We start from the raw sequence: 26216 nt of genomic DNA on the forward strand, positions 1-26216 counted from the left end.
AGGATTTTGAAGTTAAACTTCAAAAAGTGGCAGAGTGTAGAATAGTGGTAAGGAGTAGGGCTTGTAATAAAAAGGTTGCTGGTTCGATTCCCCACTGGGGCACTGCTGCTGTACCCTTGGGCAAGTTACTTAACCTAGAATTGACTCAGTAAAAGTCCAGCTGTATAAATGGATAACCTGTAAAAATTAAAACCTATTTAATTTGCTCTGAAGTTGCTCTTGCTACACTAAATGACAATAGTGACAATAATGTAATGTAAACCTTCCATGCATATGGGCCCCTGACAGAGAGAAATCTGTTTGCAGTTAGACTTGCCAAGACTTAATGATAACTAATCACCATGAGAGGGGCAGTTGTTATTTTATGTGCACTTGGCACATCTATTCAAAGTGCACTTCATACCCCCCCCCCCCCCCAAACAATATTAACATAACAGTAGGCCGAAGTACTGGTATATTTTAATAAGACAGCCCCATTGTTGGTACCCCTTTATGTGCTCCAAATAAAGGCTGTATAGGGTCAAACCAAGCAGCATCAGGCCCTGAGCAAAGTAAACCAGAGGACAGTGTGAATTGGAAACCATTACTCATTTCTATACATCCAGTACCTCCTCAGTATCCTACTGTAGCTGACTGAACATTACAAAAACAAAGGAGCTGGGAGCTGCTACGCCTTCCATGATTAACACAATTAAGAAATGTATAAGTTAATGCAATGACCAATGTAATGACCAGTTAAGGATGTAACAGCACACACAATGGAGACACAATGCAAAGGCAGCACAAGCTAACTGCTGGAGTCGAATATTGATTTGTGAAACACGTACAAAAAGGGAGCAATATTTCTGAGGATTTGCAAATAAAAGACTGATGAGAAGATCCGGCCTGCCAGCAGAATGTGATCACAGTAAGTACAGAAGGAAATGAAAAATCTAAAGATAAATAACAGCAAGTACAAAGGACTCGGAGTGAGTACGTGCAACTGAAATGAACACGCTGACAATGAAAGACAATGAGAGAATGGAAGGAAATGGTTGTGTAGTATGAGAGAGGAGAGATTAGCAAAGCAATAGAAGTCTGTATCACTTGAGGGTGTGGAATAGAAGGGGGGGGGGGGGGGGGGGGGGCAGGGAAGAGGAGAGAGAACTGAAGAGATTGAGGCGAGAAATGACCAAAGACAAGGATGTGTGCAGAGGGGAGCGAGGGAGTAAAAAAGCCCCTCTATTTATAGAGTGAAAGGGACCGGGAGGACAGGCCCGCTGTGGCCTAAAATGACTTCGGACGAATTCAGAGACTGGTTGGAGCGTTCCGCATTCTCGCAGCGATTTCCGCAGCCGAGATAACTTTCTCCCAGGTAATCAGGGTCGGGCCGCCTCTGGGAGCCGTGGAATCCGCGGTGATTTCGTGTAAGGCCCCAGCACAGAGGAACAAATTACAAAAAAAAAAAAAAAAGACAGCCCCCCTCCCCTTGGTGTCTGCCTGCCGGAGAGACGCCACCGGATCTAACACCGAGAATGATTTAATCAAGGCCACCGCAAGTGGCCGTGCTGCGTCGACCTTCAGCGAGAGCGATAACATCAGCATATGCTCCACTTGATTGAAATCTATTTGAATAAGTGTCTAATTAAGGAAACTTAGAATGCGAAAAAAAATATATATATAAATTTAAAAAAAAAAAAAAACCCTTCTCAGTGCACCTTATAAATTCCAAACCGTAATTAGGGGTTATTAACACATCTTAAGTGTAGTCAGAGACGAGGTACAAATTATGCTAAATAATTCAGTGGCAAAAGCAGAGAACCCTGCAATGAAAATCTTCACAGCTGTAATTCATGGAGATGGCTCTCTTGAATAGACAAATATGCTGATTGTTAGATTGGCATTCAAACATTAAAATATGCATATGTATTTATGCACACGTGGGTCTGGAGATTAATTTAAATGTTCAGCAGACCGCAATCTCTGAGATTTACTTAATGGGATGCAGGCAACCAACGGCACTACAATGCTACAATGTTAGACACATAACTGTAAAAAAGGAAATAGCAGTTGGGGGATGGGTGGTCCTTATTTAAATGAGAAAACTTTATGAAAAATGCTTTTAGCCATTTCTCAGGTAAATGTAAGATGTGCCTCTTGTGCCTGCAGCTGCCTGGTTGCCTCTGATACACTCAGAGTTGTGACCACTAATATTTCTCAGACCAAAATCTGGCATCAGCCTTCAGCCACAAACCAACGCCTCCCCCCACAATCTCTCCCTCTTCCTCTTTCAAACAGCTGCTGTTTGATTTCAAATAGCCCATGCCCTTCTGCTGTTTATTCACAGCTATACATCAATGCGGTCAATGCTTCTGCATTCAGTGCAAGGCTTTTTCATGGACTGTGCGCAGGCTTGTACACACTTACATACACATGCGCACTTTGGCGCACATCCACTTCAATCACCTCTACCCTGTGGCTCTCTGCTCCCCCCTGCCACAGTCCTACTGATTTAGAAGATCACCGACACCCTGAGAATCTCATAACTGTTCTGAACTGGCTTCAGCCCTGCATCTGACAGATCCCAACACAATCCCCTTCGCGAGGCATCGCTTTCTCATTATATAACAGTCAATCCGTTGCCCAAAGTTTCATCATCCAAATGACACCAATTATGGTTCTAAATGACTTCCATTAATGAGTCTGACATAGAAACACACCAGAGGCCCTGCCTAGCACACCTATTTCATGAGCTATATTTGCACATACTTTGAAATGTTTACTCACAGATCTATCATTACCCTTCTTTTATTGTTAACCTTAGGACAGAAAATAATAATAATATAGCAGGAGAAGACGCAGACCAACTCTTGTGAAAGTTGTGCCAGATACACACAGACGGATACAGATAGACAGATCGATCGGAAAAAAATTTACTTCACTACCTCAGTCACATATCTGTGGAAGACATTTCCCTGAAGGCCCACACTGAATGCAGCTACTGAATTTATGCATTGTCAGTTGATTAACAATGTTGGCACTGAGAAATGGCTCTGTTTGATAATAAATTATATCGTTGCTGTGATCTTTTTTTTCCTCCCATTTTCCTTTGGGTTCTGCATGAAAGGTTTTATTCTCGGTGTGCTCTTTGAAAAGTTCTTTTTTATTTTCTATTTCAGATGTCAATTAAACCTCTGGCTGTGAAGCACCAGTGGATATTGCCCTGTGAGTTCCAGTAAAGTCATTTCTTTCGGCTTTGACAGCACCTCTGTACGTTGGAGTCAACCCAATTATCCGTTGTTTGGGATCTTAAACAGTTGCTTCAACCGGTTTTAATTACAATTTCATACTAATCGCACATTCTGATTAGACCCCCTGGCTAATTACTTCCATTACAGTGGCTATCAAGACACCTCATTGTACAGCGACAGAACCACAGCACAACAGGGCACCTGATTCTAATGAGCTTAATGATTGGTGCTCAGCTAGTCAAACGGGATCGCTTGCTGATCATTGATTCATTGTCAGCAGGGGTGGCGCAGGTAGTTTTCCAGTCAGGGACTTTGGGATGCCCTGCAGCGGCAGTCTGCAGTGGGCATGTAGTACGACCTTTTGTAGGCCTTTTAAGAGTTCTTTCTTTTCGGTTCTCCCCTTCCCTTCAACCCCCACACGGCTTTAATAAGTTTTATCACAGCAATCAGGCAGGTAGAGGTCCTGCATTTGTCACCAAGGCAGAGACGGCTTTGGTAATACAGTTAATAAAGCTGTGTGGGATTGATCGCACGGGTCACAGAGTTAAAGAGTCGTTTTCTGCTGCTGCCCATGCTCTCATCCACTGGCCCTCACCCTCTCTCCTCACCCGCCCCGGTCCTTTGATATTTAACCATCAACTTCCCCACACAAACACCACAGCTGTACATACAACACATTCCCACACAGCACCATTATACCATTAGAGGTGCTTTGTACCGTTCCTTAGTGATAATCTCAAGAGAACAAGGTCTTTTCTTGGATCTGCCACACACAGTCTCACATTAACAAGCTGGACTAAGCCTTGAGGTGTAGGGGGACACAATAGTGATTTTGGGAGATCAGTGAGATGAGTAGCACATATGGTTAATCAGGGTCAGCCCTGGCTGATGGGAAAAGGCTGGGCAAACAGATAGATACAAAGTAAAGTCCGAGCCAGAATAACAGACAATGTTCATTTGCTCGTCCTTCCCCCAGTGAGATGGAGGGTCTTTGACAAACAACACAAACCGATGCTGGATCAACCTGTGAAGGTCCACTGAGCATTAGATAGCACCGCACCAGCTGGCATTTAACAGAAATCTGCTTCGACGTTCGAGCAGGGGAAAGAGAGGGACTGCAACAGTCCCTCTAATATGGGCAACATCTGAGGCAACACTTGGCTTACAGTGTTTGCTGGAAATGCAAAGGGAAATCCCAATGGCGGGCCTGTTAAACACAGCAGGAACTAAGTATTTGCTCTCCACGCAAACTAATGTCTTGTGTAATTTGCAAATGTTGTTGGTCCCTCATAAATGAACTGTAGGCTAGATTTTCAAAAAGGCTATTCAACTATTCAATAGTCAATAACATAAATTGATGATGTAATGAAAGTCATGTGGCCAGAGGCAGACATGGCTTTGAGCACCTTTGTAATTCATGCACCTATTTCAACAAGAAACATAACATTTGGGAGCATCTAATTCTATAGGCTATACACACTACTGGCTATACACTAAACAGATATTCAGCACCTGCATACCTTCTAATCTCTGTACTCCTGTGTCTTGAAAGTTCTGGTTGGCATAAGGAGAATTATGTCCTTTCCACGTATAGTACCAGGCAAGATTGGACACACCTACTAGTAGAATGGTTTTTCTTTATTTTTACTACTTTCCACATTTTAGAATAATAGTAAAGACATTAAAACTATGAAATAACACAAATGGAATTATGCAGCGACCAAAAAAGTGCTAAACAAATCAAAACAACTCAAATCAAAATAAAATCTAATATTTGATCTTATCCTATATTTTAGGTTCTTCAAAGAAGCCAAAAAATATTTTTTAAAAATTCATACACAGGCATCAACTAGAAATTAATACATAGGCATCAACTTCACTATTTAAATTTGTCTTTGAAACAAATTTCAAGTATTTAAGTGTTAAGACCAAAATGTACTTGAATGCATGTTTCCCATCGTCTTAATCAGATGTGTCCAAACTTTTGACTGGTATTGTGACTGGGTTACTCATGGCAGTTCTGACCACACACCTTCCTCAACCAGTAAGTAAATCAGAACATTTTTAGCTTCAACAGCACTAGAGGCTGAATTTTCAGTGTTATCTGGATAATAATCTGTGTCAACACTTTATATACAAGGAGAATGACATGACAAGGCTTCAGTCTCTTGAATGTTAGATTACTTTCACAATCCAAGTTTGACATTTAAGGCTATCATTAAAAATGGCAGCTAGCTAGATGTGAGAAAAGGCATACTCGGTCTTCGGTTATATGTTAGTAGTCTGAACAGTGCTAGCACAAGGCCTCTACCAATATATCCTGTAAGAAAAAAGCAAAAGACATGTTCTACATGGGGAAATTTTTCTGCCAGATAATTCTTGCTTCTTGCTTTCGATTGGGTATTGGTACTTAACGAACCAGGCTACGTCTAGTGCCTAGCAATATGTTAAAAAGCATACCTTTATACTCGTAAATACTGACCATATTTGTTGCAAACTATGATCTGTCATGTCTTATTACCTCACCATGATTCCGTTTTTCACAACACATGGACAATTGTACAACGCTGATGGGTTACTTCTCCTGTGTGGTCTTTCTTGTAAGCTTCAGGATTTCACAAACATATTTGGATCTACAGAACCAGCAAGCAACTTAGCTGTAAGAAGAAAGGAATACCAGCTGGCTGTTTTTCACCTCACTATCCATAAAATCAATTTAGTTTTTTGTTAGTGTGCATTTTTTCTGGAGTGTACAAAATATCTTTACTAACAGTTTAAGTCCAGTTAGACTGTAACAGTGATCACTGCAGCATGTCCCAATGACTAATATGTTTTTATACACATATTGCTATACAGGTTGTAAATTTAATTTATTATATTGAATAAACAGTATACAGCAAATATTGGTGCAGCGCTTGTTTTAAAAAATGAGTTCGTTCCTGTGGAGTGCACGGTGTAAATTAATTCATGGCTTATCTAATGTGACTTCTGTATATGTTAGCATACCAAGGGGAACTCAATGAGGCAGAGTAGCCCCATCATGGTGTGCCACACTTTTAACCACTAAGTTCTCAAACATGGCTGAAAAAAGGATATATATGTATACAAACAAAAGGAACAGGTTAACATGTTAAGACAAAACATTGTACACAGTGACTATACACTTTGTTCACATGGGGGGGCTTGACTGCGCTTTATTGAGTAAAAGCAATGAACAGAACAAACCAGTTGACTTACACAATAAGGCATTTTACAGTAAATAACATTGATCTGGTTGCGTTTCCCTCTAACTGAATTTATCTTTCACTTCGATTCAGAGATGTAATCTTTCTTCAGACTGGCCATGCAGGTCAAAAAACGTGCTGCACGCTAACATCCCACCATACGGCCCTAATGGTGATTGTAAGTCGTGCGGACAGGGAGATCCCGAGGTATAATGCAAATCCATTACAGCCACGTCATGCCCAAGGATTTGCCCTCGGAATGAAAATCCATATGCCTTATAAGGGATGGAAGCGAATTTCTCTTGAAGCAACAGTCCGCTTCAGCTCACAGACAACCTTGGGACCAAATCTGCCGGTCCAGCCAGAAAAATAAAAAAATTAGGCTCCCATGCAATGCTGGTAATTTATTGCCTCTAAATATTTTATACTGTGTCAGCATGGACCGCAGTGTAAACAGCTTATATCAGCATCACAGGTCGCAGGGAGGAGCACAGGTAGGCCTGCGCTCTCTCCCAGGGCCTGGCTTCAGAGCACAAAGCATTTTGGGTAAGGGCAACACCGTCCTGTAATCAATCCTGTACTAATCAGTGCGCAGAGTAGGTCTTTTCTTCTCGCGGCGGCGACTATTGTTCTCTGACGCGAAGCCCAGTCCTTATCTTTAGAGCCTGCTTATTCCAACAACTTCCCGAGACCGCGGCTATTTATTATCATTAGCGGATCGCCCGCCACCGCCACCGTCGCCATCATCCTGCCAGCCATTAAGAGTGGATATGCAGAGAAGGAGGGGGGGAGAGGGGAGGGGTGTGGAGCGGCTCATTAGCGCGGCTGCGGTGCCGGCGGTGACAGAAGAAGCCCTCGGCGAGATCTTGGCACTCGTGCACTCCCTGCTCTCCTGCCCCCACTGACAGACTCAGGAGAAACCCCCAGAGCCCAAACCCCCCCCCCCCCCCCCGGCCTGCTTCGACGTCACGCGGCATGAGAGAGAGGAGGCCACCATTAGGGAAGTCGTTCTACCGTGCCATTAATACATTAATAATACAGAAGAATTTTTTTCACTCCCCATCTTCTTTGGAGTACAGTAGGCTGCGAGAACAATCTGAACCCTGACTACTCACGATATCCCCCCCCACACACACACTCTCTCTCTCTCTCTCTCTCACAGATACGCATACACGACAAAAACTGTAACAATATCTCCCTTTGTGTTTAGAGTTTCCCAACATACATAAACAGAAGGAATTTTTTTTTTCCCCTTTGGCCCGTACTCGTAAGATTACATCTTTTCACGAAGGGCGCAGCATTCGCAAATATTCCACGATAATGGCAGCGAATGAGGGGCTGCTGCTGACATACCCAGTCCCCTCCGTGATGGGGATAGATAGTACATATCTACCTCCTCCCTAATCAGGGACAATATGCCAAACGTCTAGGACAAGTGGTCCCCTGACACTCACACGCTTGTTTTAGTAAGCTGAAACGAGAAAAACAAATGGACGTGTCACCTTGTTTACAAATACCATGTCTGAAAAACACGAAATCTCTCAGACAACAACTAATGGAAATATTTTTCCCATTCCTCACATTTTTGACAACTGCATTATTCATCTCCTGTCAAAAACAGAAAAATATTAGATGAATCTGAATGAGTCCGAGAGACCTGTTTTTCATTCAATGAAACTCAACGAATAAACGCACTAAACACAGATATTCAAGTCCGAGCTGGTAGACAAGGTGACATTCCTTTACTTGCCTTGCATGAGTGCATCACTATACAGCACTGGCTATGAGACTGTCTGCACAGGAAATACCTGACACACATACTGTACCAGACCAAGGGTGGTCACTTGGATCTGCTGGCTCTCATAACTGGTCTTCAGAACCAAACAGTCTATGAGTACCACGGTGACTATCATACTATCCGCTTAACAATATCTAGAGAAATTAGTTTAGCCAAGGTTTTTGCTTTCCAGCCCTCCAAACCAAACCATCAGCACCACATAATAAAGACTGTAATGTCGAGTCAGGTGGTCAAGTGTTTGTCTGGAACAAACGCTTGCGGGCACTTCAGCGGGAGATCTGTTTACAAGTGGTCCAGGAAGACAGCGCAGGGGAAGGAGGCAGTAGGAATGATTGTTTTGGGCAGAGGTACCGCAGCGCTGGTGGTGGGCCCAAGTTAATGGCAACGAGGTGCAGCAATCGTAATCGGCGGACTGCTGACGCCTCGATATAGCCATCCGTCTTGGTGGATATTACAGCTGGGTGCAGAGGCGTACAATCAATCTGGCACAGTGCTGAAGATTAAAGTTCAAGCTACAAGATGGCTTTTCTGAGATTTAATTACTGCAATTAGGCCACCTTTATTCAAAGCCTGTCACAGAGCAGAGCCTGATGCGGATGCAACAGCAATTCCTCAGAAGGATACAACCGTCACGCTCGCTCGCCATGTCATCCTTATGCAACGTGCACACTCGCACGCACGCACGCACGCACGCACGCACGCACGCACGCTCACACTGGGTTTGCAAAGACATGGCATTTGCCCATGTGGGCCAGGGGCACCTGAATGTTTTCATTCCCCGATATACATTAACACCGCGGCTCTCTCCCTCTCTCCAGCACAACAGATGTGATTTCCACACCTGCGGGGCAGACAAGGCCTTCATCACAGACACCCTCTGTCTTTTGCATTTTGACACAGGTGGCTGAAATGTTTATTGGGTCTCTGCGCGAGCTCCAATATCGAAACCTGGCCAAGGCGCCGCTTGTAGCAATCACAGGGGCTTATGACAGGGCCCCAGCAAATATAAAGAAATACCAAAGCCATTTCCATCCTGATATTCCTTGCTCATGTTGATGGCGAAATATGAAACAGAAAACTCCCTTATCCAGAAGAGTTTTATGGCAAGAATCACTCGCATCACACTCCAGTCTGAATAAACAGATGAATGTGGACATGCCCAGCATCCACAAATGTAAGAAGTGGGTGATTTTCTTCTTCTTTTAAAATACAGCCGATGGTTTTTTTTTAAAAAATGACTATAAATACAGTCTAAAAACACAAAATGTAAATTTTACCACAGTTACAGGCTTACAAACTACAACAACACTGGTACCAACAGATTGTTCTCCATAATCATGCACACCTAAGATGAGAGGAAAGCCCTTCATTTAGAACAGGAAGTGTACCCCATCCGCAGACACGTTCACCTCCTAAAAATACCCGACCCTATTTCTTCAAAATAATGCAATGATATGGCTAACGTTAAGTCAGCCATGACAAGACCAAAAAAAAAAGACTGAAATGAAAGTCAAACACAGAGGGTTCCCTTTAATAAAAGCCTGTTTTCCGAGGTTGCGCAGGGTTCCAGGAGGGAGTCCCAGGAGAGAAATGTGTCTACCTCAGAGGTGCGGAAATGCCTGCCATCGTCTGCACCCTGACACCCGCTCAGCTGACAAAGCTGACAACAGTTGTCCTGTTATTTATCCATCATTGTTTACAGCGACTTATAGTTAATGCAGTTGTCCACAGGAGTTAGGGTTCAGGGAATTCGAGCTATTTTCTGCAAAAAACTCACTCAAGGTTTTACTCTCTGACTGTTATTAGATTCCATGACAGCTGTAATGAATTGCGTTACGGTCTCTGTGCCAAAGTCAGTCACTGACACATAGCTGTTTAATGTCCACAGAATGCTCATTAATGTGTAGTTGCGCACGCTGCTCCTCCGAATAGATGTCCATCTGAAGTCCATTCACAGGACCACTGACAGACAGATTAAACTAAAAATTCATCCCCTTTAACCATGTGCAACGGCATCTGAATTCAAAAATCAATAAAGACCTGAGACTCATGTAAATTCATATATTGACCACCGCTTCGTATATCAATATGACTACACATCTTTAAAGGTATATCACAGCATAAGTCAATGTGCACAGCCTGAATAACGCACTGATAGATTGAAAAATAAAAAGTTGATTGTTAAAAAATAACTCTGTAAAAGTTGATGGTATTCTTCGAGTAATACAAATCCTTATAAATACTTAAAATGCATACAGTTTTGCAGCACACAGGAAACAAATCCACATTCTGACAACTTGTCTCAAAGTCCGTTACAATTTCGGTTTCTCTTTTTTATTTTTTTTCCCAGGAACACGTTTCGGAGGAAGTAGCGCAGGAGCGCATTAATAAAACAAGAGAGAGACAACAAAAGCGACAAGATGCGGCACACCGCAAACTTTGGGGAGGAAACGGCCGGAAAACGGCGTGTGGCATTCCTAATTCATAGCCTTGTTTTTTGCGGGCTGCCCTCGTCATCCGGCTCTTTGGCGGCAGAGGCCGTGGGCCGCTATTTGCATCGGAGGAAAACATTAAAGACGTCCTTGCGTATTCCTGACTGCCGTTCCTAAGCAACAACAGCGGGGAGGGGGGGATCAAAGCCACTCGGCGGGCTCCGGCATGGGGACTGGCAGGAGTTACCCTGTACTTACCTATTCTGCATCATGTTCATTATGACCCAGTCGGCGGGGTAGACGTTCTTCCCAATGAGATCCTTGAACATGATAAATGTTTCCATCAGAAAATCCTGAAAAGAGAAAAGGAAGCAAATGAAATGAAGACTGTTATTCTCAACCCCCGGACCATAAGAACAAAGCTGCAATAAACCGGAAGGGCTTCAGCCCCCAGATGGGAAATACATTTTAGATTGGTTTTTAAGACTTGAGGTGAATAACACACACACACACACACACACACACACACACACACACACACACACACGCTCTTCCCTTTGAAGGACACTGCAGACGACGATATTTACAAGCGGCTGAATCCCGCCGGATCAGAATACTAAATCTCTGGGGTGTGTGAGACAGTTCGTCCCCTGCTGGCGTTATGAGGCCTGTATGTGGCCTCATCACATGGGTTTTACCTTTGTGTCACAAGCATGAGATATGGAAAAATATATATTTTTAAAAGTATTTTTTAGCAGTGTCGAAGGGACACTGACATTGCATAAATGTGGATGCGATGTTAATCGCCCATCCATAAAGTTGAATCTCAGCCTGTAGAATATTTTAAAGACATGCCAATGACTGATGACTGACACTAAAGGAGGAAAAAAGAGTAAATACTGTCGTGTGAGACGTGGCTGCCTGATTAAGAGTCTCATACAAAGAAGTGCTCCACTTCAACATCAAATGGGCAGTGTTCACACTGACAGGGAGCTAACAACACTGTACCGCACTGTCAATCTTGATGGGAACCGTTGGTCAGTTTAAAAACTCAATACACACAATGAAAATTCATACAGCACTGTCTTCACACAGTAGGTATAATGCCACATGTTAATATGACAGTAACTCTTTCAGAGGGAAAGTAAAGCATTCACAGCGCCTACATTAGCTCACAATGACTGCCATACACCTTGTCATAAGCAGGCATACACATTATGTACAAAACAGACGTAAGTTTGTGAAGAACACTGTGTTAAACATTACAGCACTCGTGGCATAACATATTATAAGGACCCTGCTGTTATAAACTGCAATAGGATGCATTATGTATCTGCTTAGGTATACACAAGGGTATTATGAGTGCTTTGTAAGATGCAGGCCTTGAGTGGTACAGTAGCAGACCTTGGGCGACTTTGTTGGACAAATCCAAAAACATCTCTAACTGTCCTGAGCCTGAGCCAGTTTTGGGAAATGACGCAGTTCCCCATGCCAGATTCAGTCACCATAAATCTCTGAAAAGAGGCCTGTCTTCATCACAGCGATTGCTTGCCACCCCTCTGAAATAAACCACCCTCCCTGTAAAACGTCGGAGAATCGATCCAGAGTCAAACCCTGCTGCCTCTCTCTTTTCACAAGACCTCATTTTTCCAACAGATTGAACTAATTATGTCCAATAAGCATTAGTTGCGCACTTTAACACTGCCATGTTGGCTAAACATGATATTATTACTATTCTACTAATGAACATAATGATACTATGTAGCTTCAGTATAGAAGTCAAGACAGGATAAAGCGTAGCCTTCTACTCAGATACTTCAGTTATACCTGCACTGTGACGGTTTCTAGAACATTGATTTAGTAGTTATGCGGTGCATTATGTCCAGTAGGCCAACAACCTCTGCTAGTGATCATGGCAGTGATAAGAACAAGTGATGTACTGCATGCAGATCAAGGCTTAACTCCTAAGAAGCCATTTAAGGCCAGCCTTGATTTCTAATGTTAGAAACTCCCAGGTGTACATCAGTACACACAGGTGTAGTAAGGGAGAAGGCAGTTGAGGTGAACGTCTTCCTCGCTCAACTGAAAACCACAAACTTTGCAACTATTACATTTTAAAGGGATGCATCTGCTCAGGCTCACAATTAGGTCTGGCTGAGGTCTGACGCAATTAACATGTCTGGCTGTCTGCTCTCCCCAATCCTGTGTCAGCGGGCACATCAATCGAAGGAAAAAAAACATTTTTTTTTTTTTTTTGCAGTCCTTAATGGACTAATGAAGCGGCTGAGTTGATGTGTCTGGGATGTTATCTTAAAGTATGTCTATGCCACTTTAAATGCTGAGATTATCTTGCTCTGAGGCTAGACATATTAAAAATTGAAATCTAAAACATCAATCAAGATTTCCCCCACTCTTTCCTCGATTGCTGTAGGGTTCCTGCAAACTCTTATGAAGACTGACCTTCAAGGAATATATGGACTTTTTCCTGATGATTATAACCTTACATTTAGTAAAACAACAACATTGCTAGGAAGACTTTCAGCGAACTGGCAATCAATTCTACAGACGCTACACACCAATTAATAAAGACCATTAATAAGTTCCTGCAATCTGCTGAGAAAGAAATGTGGAATACTCTGCATTAGGCTGATCCGATACATTAGCAAGTCAGCACCACAATTTACCATTGCTTAATAAGTGGCGGTGATTTGGTTTTATTGAGAGTATTGGGCATGTTTTTAAAGGGATCTGCTTTAATTGAAAACTGCTGTTCTGAAATTACATTCACTAAATCAAAATAAGGAGTTGAAAAAAAGAGCACTGTGGATGTGCTTGACTTGTGCTTCAGTGTTGTATCAGCATTGCTGCTGCAGTTCTTGCTGTTGGGGGGACACATCCATTTCAGGCCACTGACACCAAACAGGAGGCTTTGTGATGGACAGAGAGGGCCTAGTGATGGCGGCTCGATCTTTAAGATGCACTGCATCAGACCCATTTTCCCTGGGGCGAAGCGTGTGTGTGTGTGTGTGTGTGTGTGTGTGTGTGTGTGTGTGTGTGTGTGTGTGTGCACGTGTGGGGAGGGGGTTGGGGTGGTAATGGCAAGTACAGGCGTCGGCTCACTCACCACCACGTCAGTCCTCATCTTGCCGAAGGTGCTGATCAGGTGAGCGTAGTGGTACTCCTCCATCTGCCTCAGGGTGGCAGTCATGCTGGCAACAAAGCTGCCCTGCACAGGGGGAGGGAGAGATGAAGAAGGAAAAACACAGATGTAAGCACCGTCACACAAGCAACTCAATTTCCCATTTGTGCGGAGCAAACCTGGTGGAGCAGATGGCGTGGCGGCAGTTAGGAGAATTAGCAATATCAACACAATCAGGCCCGGCCCGCGCGGCACAGAGAGGAGTGCACTTTGGGGGATCCGGGGGGGAGCCAGATCCCGTGCCGCCATCTCGTTAACCCACTCTTGCTTCTCCCTGCGGCAGCTGGTGGTGGACGGGCCCCCGATTGGACCGGCACCAGAAGAGTCGTCCTGCTCACCTGGGTGATTAATACTTTGGATATCAATCTGTGGGTTCACCACTGCGGTCCTGATTAACACGCACGGCACACCCACCTCACTTCTGAGGACTTCAGCCAGCGCAACCTGTCAGGTGATTGCCGCAATTAACAGCGGCAAAAGCCAGTGCCATAAAGGTATGGGTTATTGTGGCACGGCCACCGGAGCATGACTGACATCAGCAAACCACTTGGCAGCCCAGAGGCAAAATTGCAGATAAATAAATAAAATAAAATAAAATAAAAAGGGAAAATATCATCCTCCAAAAAAAGTGCAAGATAAGAACCTATGAGGACACTTTGTAAAGTTGGCAGAGCTGCAACAGAAGCTAAAGTGCTATAAAAGTGATGAAATAAAGGCTAGCGCAAAGAGACGGGAACCTGGGTTGGGGAGGGGGGGGGGGGGGTAGGTGGGGGTGGTCGGCTTTATGGATGACCGCAGGGGAGAAGTGACCATACAACAATGAAAAATTATTTCGACTCTTTCTTCCCTGCACATTGACACGTGGTTTATGTGGCTGTCCAATCAGAACAAAGTAAAACTAAATGGAATGGAACGGAATGGAAGCATAGCGGTAAGGAGCAAGGCTTGTAATGCTGCTATTGTACACCTGGGCAAGGTACTTAAGCCAGAATTGGGTCAGTAAATATCCAGCTGTATAAATGGATAACATGTAAGAACAATGTAATGCATGTAAGTCGGTCTGGGTAAGAGTGCCTGCTAAATGAATGTAATGTAATGTAATTGTGAGTGAAAACTGGGCATTTTAAGTTGGGGTATATTAATGTATTTTGACAAAGATAAATAAATAAGTAAATAAATAAAAATCAATAAATAAGCAAATACAGTCAGCAAAGGGAAGGGCACATGTGGGATGCCATGCCATCAGCAGCCAATCAAATACAATTAAGTGTAATGAATCAATTCAATCAGTGCTTTTGTTCACGGGAGAAAAAAAAACATCAATTGATTAAAGACAAACACTTTCTAATGTTCTTCTCAATGTATTGAAGGAATACAACAAGGTCAGTGGAGAGTTTTCCCATGAAGTTCCACTGACTGTACAGGGAGAAAGAAAGATTCAAGTACATTTACTAACTGTTAAATTAAAATCCACTGAGTGGCTAATAGGATGTGTGTCCATTCAAATGAAATAGTCTTGAGGTTTGATAAGCCATAAAGGGCACAGACATTTCAAAGGGGTTTTGCTGCTGAAACAAGACAAGAATGCATTGTAACCCCCTACAGAATTATACTGGAGTAATGTTCATACAACTACTCTGCTCATAAGAGTCAAAAGTGATGATTCATACAAACCAATTCACTCTTGCCATTATTGTGACATAAAAAACCTCCAAAATACAGGTAATAGGTTTGATTCATTATAACTACGCAAAAAGGATATACTTGAATACTGAATAAAGATCTGCTTTGAGGTAATTTAGCAATATAATATGGCTGAAGAAACACAAGACACAGTGGGTGAAAATCACAATGGATACGGAAAAGAGGGAGGAGGGAGTGCAGCTTGACAGCACTGTTGACTTAGCTTTGAACTGGCTGTTTCACTATGCAAATGGCTATAACTTTGGATTACAGTATCACTCAGTTGTTTTGACTGCCTCCAAAGGGGACATGACAGGCGTTGCTGAAAACACCATGCGATGGGTTCAAGTAAACCCAGAATCTGTGATTAATGGAGGACACCAGAGAGTTTGCAACTGCAAAATGAATCAGACAGGTGATTTGCTGTTATTATTTATGTCTTCTTTTTTAAAAACAGAAAACTGAAAGTAGGTAGTAAGCAAATGAGATTTTCACTTTAGACTACACTGCATTTTACATTATATTTGCTTGGCAGATGCTCTCATCCAGAGAAGCTTGTATTCTGCAGCTTACAGTTTTTATGTTATCCATTTTTACAGCTGGATATACAGGGGAAATTCAGGTTAAGCACCTAGCTCAAGGGTACTACAGCAGTGCCTCACCAAACTGGCAACCTTTGGGTTACGAGCTCTGCTTATTACCACAACAGGAACATTTTTAAGATACATTCTAAATCATTCCAAACCATCAATCCAGCAATGCCACACTGATTTACCACTGTTTCTCAATCTGCTTTCCATCTCTAAAAAAAAAAGCACCTCTAAATTAATAGGCAGTAACATAATCATTAACTGATTTTAATAGCAACAACAGGCTTTTAAAATAAAATGTCTCAAGACAGGAAAAAAAAATAAAAGGTAGAAAGGGTTGATTTCCCTTTCGCAGGTATTCATGCGAAAGCAAACACAGTCTGTTGATCTAAAAGCTGTAATTATGAGCCTGCTACAATAGAACTATGACTCAGTCATTTGTCTTTCATGGCTGTTTCCATACTGGATCTTCTGACTCTGCGCAAAGTCTACCCCGAGGCTGTAATTAGGAATGACTGAAATAATCAAAGCTGGGCCAAAATACCTCCCTGAAGCAGTGTCGGCATTCACCATGTACCAGACACCTCTCTGCTCACAGTGTGCAGGGCCCAGTGTACAGCGAGGAGGTTATCAAGGCTATCATTCTACTTCTAGCCCCTCAGATCCACTGACGCTTAAAAAAAAAAATAAAAAAACTGATGCTGTTCATTAACTAATTTGGATCCTGTGATCTAGTAACTGATGTATGGTAGTATACTTGGCTTCCTTTGTCTGGTCAGGCTACACTAGTTAAGTTGTGGTAGGGCTTGAATAGTGTTATGCTCACACTCACTGGTCTGAGATTATTGTTAGCCTGGTCTGACACTGTAGCTCATTTGACTTGAATGGATACACTTATGTTTTTTAGTGTAATGTAATGACACAATGGTAATGTACTAAAAATGTGTGATGGAAGGTCCTCATCATAGATGAGGGGGATAAGGGCACGAGTACTGTTGGTAATAGGAAGGGGCTTTCATATACAGACACTGGAGCAAGCATTTGGTAAAGGACGTCCACAACGATGTGCAGGCCTTCTAGAATAAGCTCCAAAGGATTATCTCATCCAGGACAACTGGCCAAAAAGTGGGTCAAACGTAACTGCAAATTCATCCCCTGGTGCTTACACGTTCCTTTAAAAAAACATTTCTGCAACTGACATGCTCTCAGCTCACTCTTTGGAGCTCTTCAGATGTATACAACATAAAATGAGTTTTGCCTTCTTCCTTAGAGACATTTCTTTTGTAACTCCTGGCAAAATCACTTGGTCTGTGTTTGCAGTTATGTCCGATCAGGACAGCTATTAGTCAAAAGCAGTCTTGGCGGGTCAGGACGTATGAGACGGGGAACACAAAAACTCTGTCTGCGTGACATTTAGACATCTCTGAGTTAAAAAAAAAAAAACAAAAACACAAATTTTCTTCAGAACTGAAGAATCCCAGATTTCACTTTACAAAGGAAATGCATGCTGGTGCAGAGCTAAAACTATTAAATTCTGGTTTACAAATTTAACAGCACTGCACAACATCCAAAGTCAGCTCCTGGTGTGGCAATGAGCACAGCCATCGCTCCATAACCTAAGAAAGTGAATCATAAAGAGATGTAGAGGATTGTGCTGAGAACTGTATCAACAATACTGTAGTAATCAAGATGGCGTACTCTACTTTGATATGCAGTGATATGAGCCTTTGTGTTATAAATGAAAAGACAGAACTTATTGTATGAAGTATTAAGTCCATCTTTTTGCTGCTGGAAAGCGTCTTTTTACCATCCCTGCAGGAAGGAAACTAGAGTGCATAATCTCCCAAATCATAAATGGTCTCTGCTTTTACTCTTTGAAAACTACCACCGAGCAGCTACCGGTTTTCTGAAGAAAGCGAGACACACACACACAAGAGCAGAACTTAATGAGACCGCTCATTCGTACAGACAAGCAGGACTAAATCAAATAAAAGACAGCTCTCATACACTCCATCTGAACTAAACAAGAGTGCTCTCAGATGCATATGAGTAAGACTGACAGAGACTGCTGTCATATACATACATACAAACAAACACACATTCATAAGCAGGACTAAAGTATACTGCCCTCTCACACATACACACACACACACACACACACACACACACACACACAAAAGCAGGACTAAATGAAACTACTCTCACACATGCACAAGAGTGACTAAATTAGACTGCCCACACAGATACAGAGGCAGGTCTGAATGTGGAAAGGTAAGGACTGTGTCTGCTGACATTATAAGGCAGAGTACAAAAGCAATGAGACAGAAGGTATCTCAAAACACTGTGTAAGCACTTTAAGAAAAAAAAACATTAATTACAGCACAAAGAGGACAAATCTATTTTTAAAGGCTTTTTAAGGTCTGTGGAACATTCTATGTCTCAAAAACAAAAAAAACAAAACAAAAAAAAACAACATTTCGGTCGACTGAATCCTAAAATTAAACAGCAACGGTGACACTGGGCACAGCTGAGCTTGCATTGAAGAGCCATCATAAATATTAAAAATCAAAAGACCGTCCAAACAGTAGGAAGTACTGCAGGCCCATTCCAGAGCCAGCATCTAAAAGTGCCACCTACATATTTTAAAAGAGTACCGTAATTCCTATTTTATGATCCAAGACTTGTAAACTCATAAAGTATGTGCAAGCATTTGTTTGACCGTTGGATAAAAAAAAGATACTTCAAGCAGATGCCTAGGGAAAGAGAGACACAGAGTAACAATTGTGTAAGCTTTAAAATGTTAAAAAATGCACATCATCATAAAGCTTTTCTTTAATTTCATTAAAATACTACCAATTGACTGTGGCCTGTAATTAAGAGTAAAATGAATGTATGAATTAATGAATCAATAAGCAGTTGAAATTCAGTCAGTGCTGGAAAGAGCAACTAACAGCAATGGCTGGAAGCGTTTCACGGTCAACATCAAAAGCGGTGAGTCACGGTGCAAAGAAAAGTTACCAGCACGACGTCCTCCATTAAAACAGTGCTTCTAAATGGGAAACCCCCAGTTCCTATTCACTGCACTCTAGCAGTGCACTTACCAGAAACAAAGCACCTCCTCAGATGCACTGGACTCCTACATTTCTCCAGCCATCAGTGACTTCATGCTATCAAAAGCTTAAAATCCCCAAAATAAAATGCAAATCTCCTGCACTGTTGGCTGCATTTACAGTTGGTTGTTATGTCATCTGTTGTTTGCTCTGTTTTTTTTGGCAATATTTTTTCATTCTTTTCATTATCATTTTCTGAAACACTACAAGCAAACATATACTTCTGATTATGCTTTGCATTTACTGAAGTTAAATCTCCGACCAATTCAAAACGGATTTTAAAAGGTGGTCACAGCAAACAAAACCGGAGAGCACAAAACGTATGAGAGGGGGAAATGTTCTAGGGAATTAATACCTGGTGCCTGTGCCATTGCAGCAATAGAATTTATACCAATTAGGCAGAGCTTGATTAGAAAGTGGAGTGCAAATGACTGCTGCTTAATGCTCGCTTCCTAACTGTGAACTAGGAATCCAATTACTGAGTAGCAATGCAGATAAATGGGGGAGCAGGAGAGAGAGAGAAATAGCCCTGGCTGACTGCGCGCTCGATGAGCGTCGGTGTGGGCAGCAGCCAGGTCCCGGGAGACGGCTCTGCAAGCACTGGGAGCCCTTTGACATTTCAGGCCGAATTCGATGCAACAAATTAGTTTAATTTCATTAAAGAAACTAATAAAGAGTTTGCTGGCAGATTTAGAAATGACAATGTATACACACGCAGGTAAGGTGAGGATTCCTACAGGAGGACATAAGGACATAACTACTGCCACCAGTGGAACAGTTCAAAACAGAGCTTCAATACCTGCAATGCTGCCTGGAAACATGGAGACAGCTGTGATTCTCTCACACCAATCAGGTGACCTCAGCATTCTATTTCCCACATACACATACACATACACACACACACACACAGACACACACACACACACACACACAGACACACACACACACACACACACACACACACACACACAGACACACAGACACACAGACACACACACAGACACAGACACAGACACAGACACAGACACAGACACAGACACACACACATACAATTCCAAGCTGGATGTTACTGAAGCCATTCTGGTTTAGTGACTTGAAAGATCTTACAACTTTGCCACATCCAGGAGTTGAACCCACAGCCTGTTTAAATATCTAGTTCTGTCATAACACCACTCATGCATTGGTTACATGAAACCATCTGATGTCATAATGTACATGACTGCAGCAAAGCAACCCAGCTTACACAAGCCCAGGATTACTGCAGTAAATGGACTTAAATGAAACAGATCCATAATTCATCAATATTTATAATAACAGTAATAATATGACAGAGGATGAGTAATAGAACAATGAAAGGTGGAGGACTGCAGGATTGCAAGACTTTTGCACCAAGAAGCTGCTCAGCACCTCAGAGACGCCAAGTTGTTCCTGAATTACCTGCTCATGACAACTGTCATTCTTACAGCAGTGATTCTGTTTCCCTAACCCAGCTCTCATTACAGCCCACTGCCACATTACAATAATTCTCCCCCTTATACATATCAGGCTCAGACTTCAATGATCCTTAAGATTCCAAACAGAAGTAATTGTTGTTTTGCCAACCAGGCCCCTTAATGGAGGGGAAAAATCCATTAGAGTAAATTAAATACTGGTGATACACTGCTGTGACCGTTTCTCCCTCGGATGTTTTTCGCAACATAGCGGTTGTAATTTCCTTAGCGAGACTATGACATTTTAATACACAGCACTGATATGCGAGGCCCAAAACAAAAGAGAGCTCTCTCAGTCGGTCCCGTCCATAACCTGAGACACAGAGTATTTTGGCCAATCTGAAGCTTATCTATTGGAAGATTAAAAAAACGAATTCCTTATTAAATGTCTCCAGGTGGAGAGATGGTGATGTTGGGAGCTGGTTTATATTGTAGGTATCGATTTAATGGGCAAGGGCCATTATTATCAGCCCACAATTTCTCTCCTGATAAATTTGTGAGTAAAGTACAATCTCAGGTACATATTACGTGCCCTCAAACTCAAGAGTGTCCCCTAGCACACCCTGCACATTTCCCCACAGCATCAAACCCTTTCGTTAGGCCAAGAGATAAAAGCCAGAAAGTGATCACGTTACATTACATTACATTACATTACATTACTGACATTTAGCAGACACTCTTATCCAGAGCTACTTAGGTTATTTATTTATTTATTTTTTTACATGTTACCCATTTATACAGCTGCACATTTACTGAGGCAATTCTGGGTTAAGTACTTTGCTCAAGGGTACAGCAGCAGTGCCCCAGCGGGGACTCAAACTGGCAACCTTTCGGCTGCAACCCCTGCTCCTTAGCACTATGCTACACTGCTGCCCCACAACCCCACCTCCACTCCACCTCCACCATCCACGCCAGGATTATGAGGTCATCCGCCACTCCCGTGTTGCACGTTATCTTTAAACAAAGTCCCGGGTAAGGGTACGCAATGCACGCCGTCCCCGAAAGCCCCGTTCCGTCGCCTTATCTCAGTGCTCCTCCGAGGTAAGTCTCCTTTGTTTAAGGAGTGAATCAAATAAAGCAGACTTATGGCAGAGACTTCGCGCAAAACCCTCATTTGATGTTTACGGCGGTGCATCAATCTCTGCTCGCTTATGGCTGATGGAGCTGCAGCTGACGCAGCACACAGATGTCAGAGGAATTATAATTTGTCAGATATCAAAATACCCTGCGTTACATATATCTCCCTTTTATGGCCCAGACACCCTTATTAATAAGCCACTGCCTATCCCGCGGAAGAGATATCGGTGTAATGGGAGACGGAATAACAAGCAAAATAAAGATGGATACAGGACGGTTGTGAAGTGAGGAGCAAAGGGAACTGCCATTAACCAGGTTCTTGGAAACCTAACTGCAGAATCACAGAGCAGGATGTTTTTTCATTTTAATCTTTATCGTGGAAGACTCAGAAGACTACAGATCATGAGCCCCAAGGACATCTCCAAGGTCGGGCACTGAAAGGCTGATCAAAAAAGCACTGAACAGAACAGAAAAATCTACAGTAGGTGCTATGTAGTGTATGTTTGCTCTAAGATAAATGCACCCGTCGCTTGATATACCGGAAGACTCCCACGAAATATGATTACTTATCCCCATATGCAGTACAAACTGATAATACACCCAGAACCTTACATCATGCAGGCCACACATACCTTACTTTCTGTGAGCTGATTTCCTCAAAAAAAAACAAAAAAAACAGCTACAAGCCATGACTGAGCCAATCCAATAAACAATCCAAACAGATACCTTTGAAGAAAGATCTGTAAAACTTCAAAAAGGTAATCATTATGACTTGAGGTGAACTAAGGAAATTCACCTTGAAGCATTTTCATTTGGAAGGTATTCACCTTGAAAATAACACCTTGCTTTCCAAGAAAAAAAGGGATAGATTGTAGTTTCACAATATATGAAGAGTACAGATATTTCAGCACATACTGCAGAAAAAGCTTTGATCGAAGCAAATAATCTGGCATATATTTATTTAATGAACACAGTGTAGTATCTGAACTCATTCCAAACTAGACCTGAAGCCTTGAAGGCTTGAAGTCAAGGGACCTTGTGGAGATACATGACACAAGGCGTCCTTATGACATATTCCAAAGCTGGCTGCACAATTCAATTTCGTCACCAAAAATCCTAAAACTACTGAGGCATAAACGACACACTGGGCGTAAACAAGAGAATGTAAGCGTATCTAGGTTAGGCTGCGGTTTGCCCTTCAGAGAAGAAGACAGGTGAAATGACCACCCTTCTTCAGCTCAGTCTTCTTCGAAGGGAAGGCCCTTCTTTCAGAGACCCCACAGAAAGAGCGGAAGGTCAGTGATAAAGAGGACATCGAGAGGTAGGCGGTGACAGCCTGACAGGACTGCGACCTGGCAGCGTCAGCAGCATCACCGGAGAGCCCATCCTGCTGCTTTGATTTCAGCGGGGGCCTGCCTGGTGCACGGGCAGAGCGCTCAGCCGCGACGCGGTGAGAAGTGACGGTTGACGCCCGAGACAGCGTTCAGCGGCATGCTCTCCGCAGCGCGCGCTTTGTCAGGCTTGCCGCGTGGTGTGTCATTCCCCAGTCGGAGTACATTAGGAGTTCATTTACAACCGAACAAAGCAAATTAAACGTGGGACCAGGAATCCTAAACGATGTTCTATAATATTACGACATTACTGGCTGCTCTACTTGATGGCATTTTGAAATTACATAACGCGAGGCGTTCGGCGTACGCAAGCCATCCAAAGCAAGGACCCGTGCTGCTCAAGACTCAAGAAATGATGATGATAATCACAGATGTGCTATATACGCAAGCTTGATTATAATGCTGCTTAACAGGGGGGAACCCAATGAGGTGGATTGGTTTGTCTGAGTTGACTGCTGGGGAGGAAATTGCACACACTGCCAATGCCAATCTGAACAGCATATGCACAATTAACAAAAGCTGAAAAATCAATTAAAAAGACCTGAAAAGCCACCAAAGGGTTAAATTGAAAGAATTACCCTAAAATGACACAGAAGTAGAATGCTGGTCAAAGCTTTGCAGTGTGGACCTGGAAATGGCGTGGCAATGCACTTTTTTTTTCCTGGAGACACTAAATTGCTAAAATAATTACCTTAGCCATGCCACTGCATGTGTTTAGTCCACGATGCAATATTCTGCAACACAAAGAGACTTTTTCTCTTAATATTTACAATGAAGAGAGGCATTTAACATATTGTTGCTGATAGGCATCTTTGTCTACCTAAATTCAACTCCTGTTAGCAATACCAATTCCCAAAACATCAACCACACACCTTTTAGCAGAGCAAACACACAAAAGTTCAAACTTCCCATTCCCTCAAGAGAATATTTGAAGCTCTACTGAGCTGTATCAGAAAGGTTCCTTCCTGAAGACAAAAAAATTGCAGTTACCTACCTTCATTTTGCTAAACTGTATAATTATACTGATAGTATTTTTGTGCTGGTTAACAGCTCTAGAACCAAATACCTTGTCAACCTTGAATCCAAAGACCCTTTATCTAATGACAGGAAACACAAGCTGACATGAATCCGAAGGGTCAAATAATTCATAGATCAAAGGCTCTGGTGCCAATTAATGACATAGATGGTGACAAACTCTCATTAACAATTAGAAGCTCCTTGCAGGACCTACAAGAAATAAAGTATGAGCTTAAAGCAGAGAGAAAATGCAAAGCGCTGATTAAGAAGAAGGATGGCATGCCACTCTGTCTCTCCGCAGGCGGGATAATCCGTCTTGCTAAAAAGCGCGACAGCGTGCGAGACGAAAATTGATGTTTGCTTACGGAGCCGTCAAACACGACAAACAAAATATCATTTTAATGCTTTAATTAGGCCATCCAGGGGGGACCCGCTCCCCGCCAGCGGGCCCCCGGGTCCCTGTGTCTGCTGCGTCCCGGCCCACACAGTGCCCCGTCTACGGTGTGCTGACAGAGGGGCTCCAGGAGCAGACAGGTCTGGACGGTGATGCACTCGCTCTGGTGGCCTTGGGAAGCCAGCTTCAGCTAGGTTTCGCACAAATGCCATTTCTACAGAGAGACTCTTGGATTTGCCGGTAATGCTTGTTGAATTATGTGACTTCTGACACAGAGGGGAGTAAAACCCAGAGATATATCAGAGCTGACTGTCTCACGCAATCAGACGCAAACTTTGAGTTTCTGACAAGGTAGAAATCCAGTGACATCTCTGATGTCAACGCTCTTGCTGAAACATACACAATCACACTGAAATTACCAGCAATTAAATATAGCTACAAGCTCAGAGCAAGCTTTTAATTTTATTAGTTATTTGTAACCTAACACTTTAAAGTCGGCCCTTTTGTCCTAGGTTGAAAGCGCATCTACCTCCATTTTCTTGTTCCTTACAGACACGTTTTACATTGAGCCTGAAACCGCGCCACCTGTGACTTTGTTTAAATGCCTTCAATTTTAAAAAGGCATTTAGGAAATTATTAAGGAGGGCTAAAAATGAGCAGAGAAATTCACACACTTGTTTTCAACAAAATTGTGCAATCTGCTTTACAGACACACAGAGGCCATCACACAGCTCTTTCACCATTTTACAGCAAGCTGCGACTATTCCCAGCTCATAAGACAGTAAAATAACATTATGAAAATGATGGCAGTGCCTTGTAAAATTATTATGAACAGAGAATAATGAATCTATGAATAATAACGACAAATGTGAGAGCTGTCTGGACGTGTGGGGGGAAAACGGGCATTTGGGTAGGTGACTTTGGGTACAGAGCCTGGACTTCCTCCTGCTACGGCACATGCAAATGAAGTCGCGGAGCTCTGATTCCGACAGGGTGTGCAATCAGAGCGGGCTCAGTTCAGCTCCAGGTGCACCGCCACCTCTTCCTGTGAGAACAATTTAGAAAATTATTCTAAATAAAAAAAGAAAAAAAAAAAAGCTGAATTCTTGGGGCATGAACGACTGGCTCAGTTCAAAGCGATTCAATGTGAAATGTGTAAACAGTCACACTGGGGGCAAACGGTCAATGCTGGCTGGCTGCTTAAAACGGCGGATATACACAACAAACTTTGGGTTTTATAACCCGCTTCCTCTCCCGCAGTGGCGCATTTCCAGAAAACCAGCCTCCAGAAGAAGACACAGATGCGCACGTCGTTATGAGATGAACTCTAAACTTTCGCTAATTAAAAAAAAAGGAGAGGGTGGCGAACGCTAGATCAATATTCAGTGATTCGCAGAGCGATCGCCTCTGTGAAGGCGCGCCGCATCCCTCTGTGTTAATCTTATCAAAGCTGTTATTCTCGGCAGTCAAATTAACGTCAGCCGAGGAGCCGGCCTCCGGAGACTCGGCCCCGTCCGCTGTGTTCTAAGTGTCTTACAGACATCTAATTACACCTCGCACTTTAAGCCTGAGCTACGCCGG

General features: G+C 42.8%; 1 protein-coding gene across 2 annotated transcripts in view; it reads right to left on the minus strand.

The window, feature by feature from the left end:
* The window catches only part of dock1 (dedicator of cytokinesis 1), a 250829-nt gene that overhangs the window by 88719 nt on the left and 135894 nt on the right, over positions 1-26216 (minus strand). For both annotated transcript variants that reach the window (XM_036532118.1, XM_036532109.1), the window contains exons 28-29: positions 13809-13910; positions 10943-11037 (exon numbers count right to left, since the gene is read on the minus strand). In XM_036532118.1, the coding sequence (XP_036388011.1) occupies positions 10943-11037; positions 13809-13910 (197 nt within the window). The remainder of the gene's footprint in view (positions 1-10942; positions 11038-13808; positions 13911-26216) is intronic.

This window comes from Megalops cyprinoides, chromosome 1 (assembly GCF_013368585.1).
Source record: "Megalops cyprinoides isolate fMegCyp1 chromosome 1, fMegCyp1.pri, whole genome shotgun sequence".
Taxonomy (NCBI): Eukaryota; Metazoa; Chordata; class Actinopteri; order Elopiformes; family Megalopidae; genus Megalops; species Megalops cyprinoides.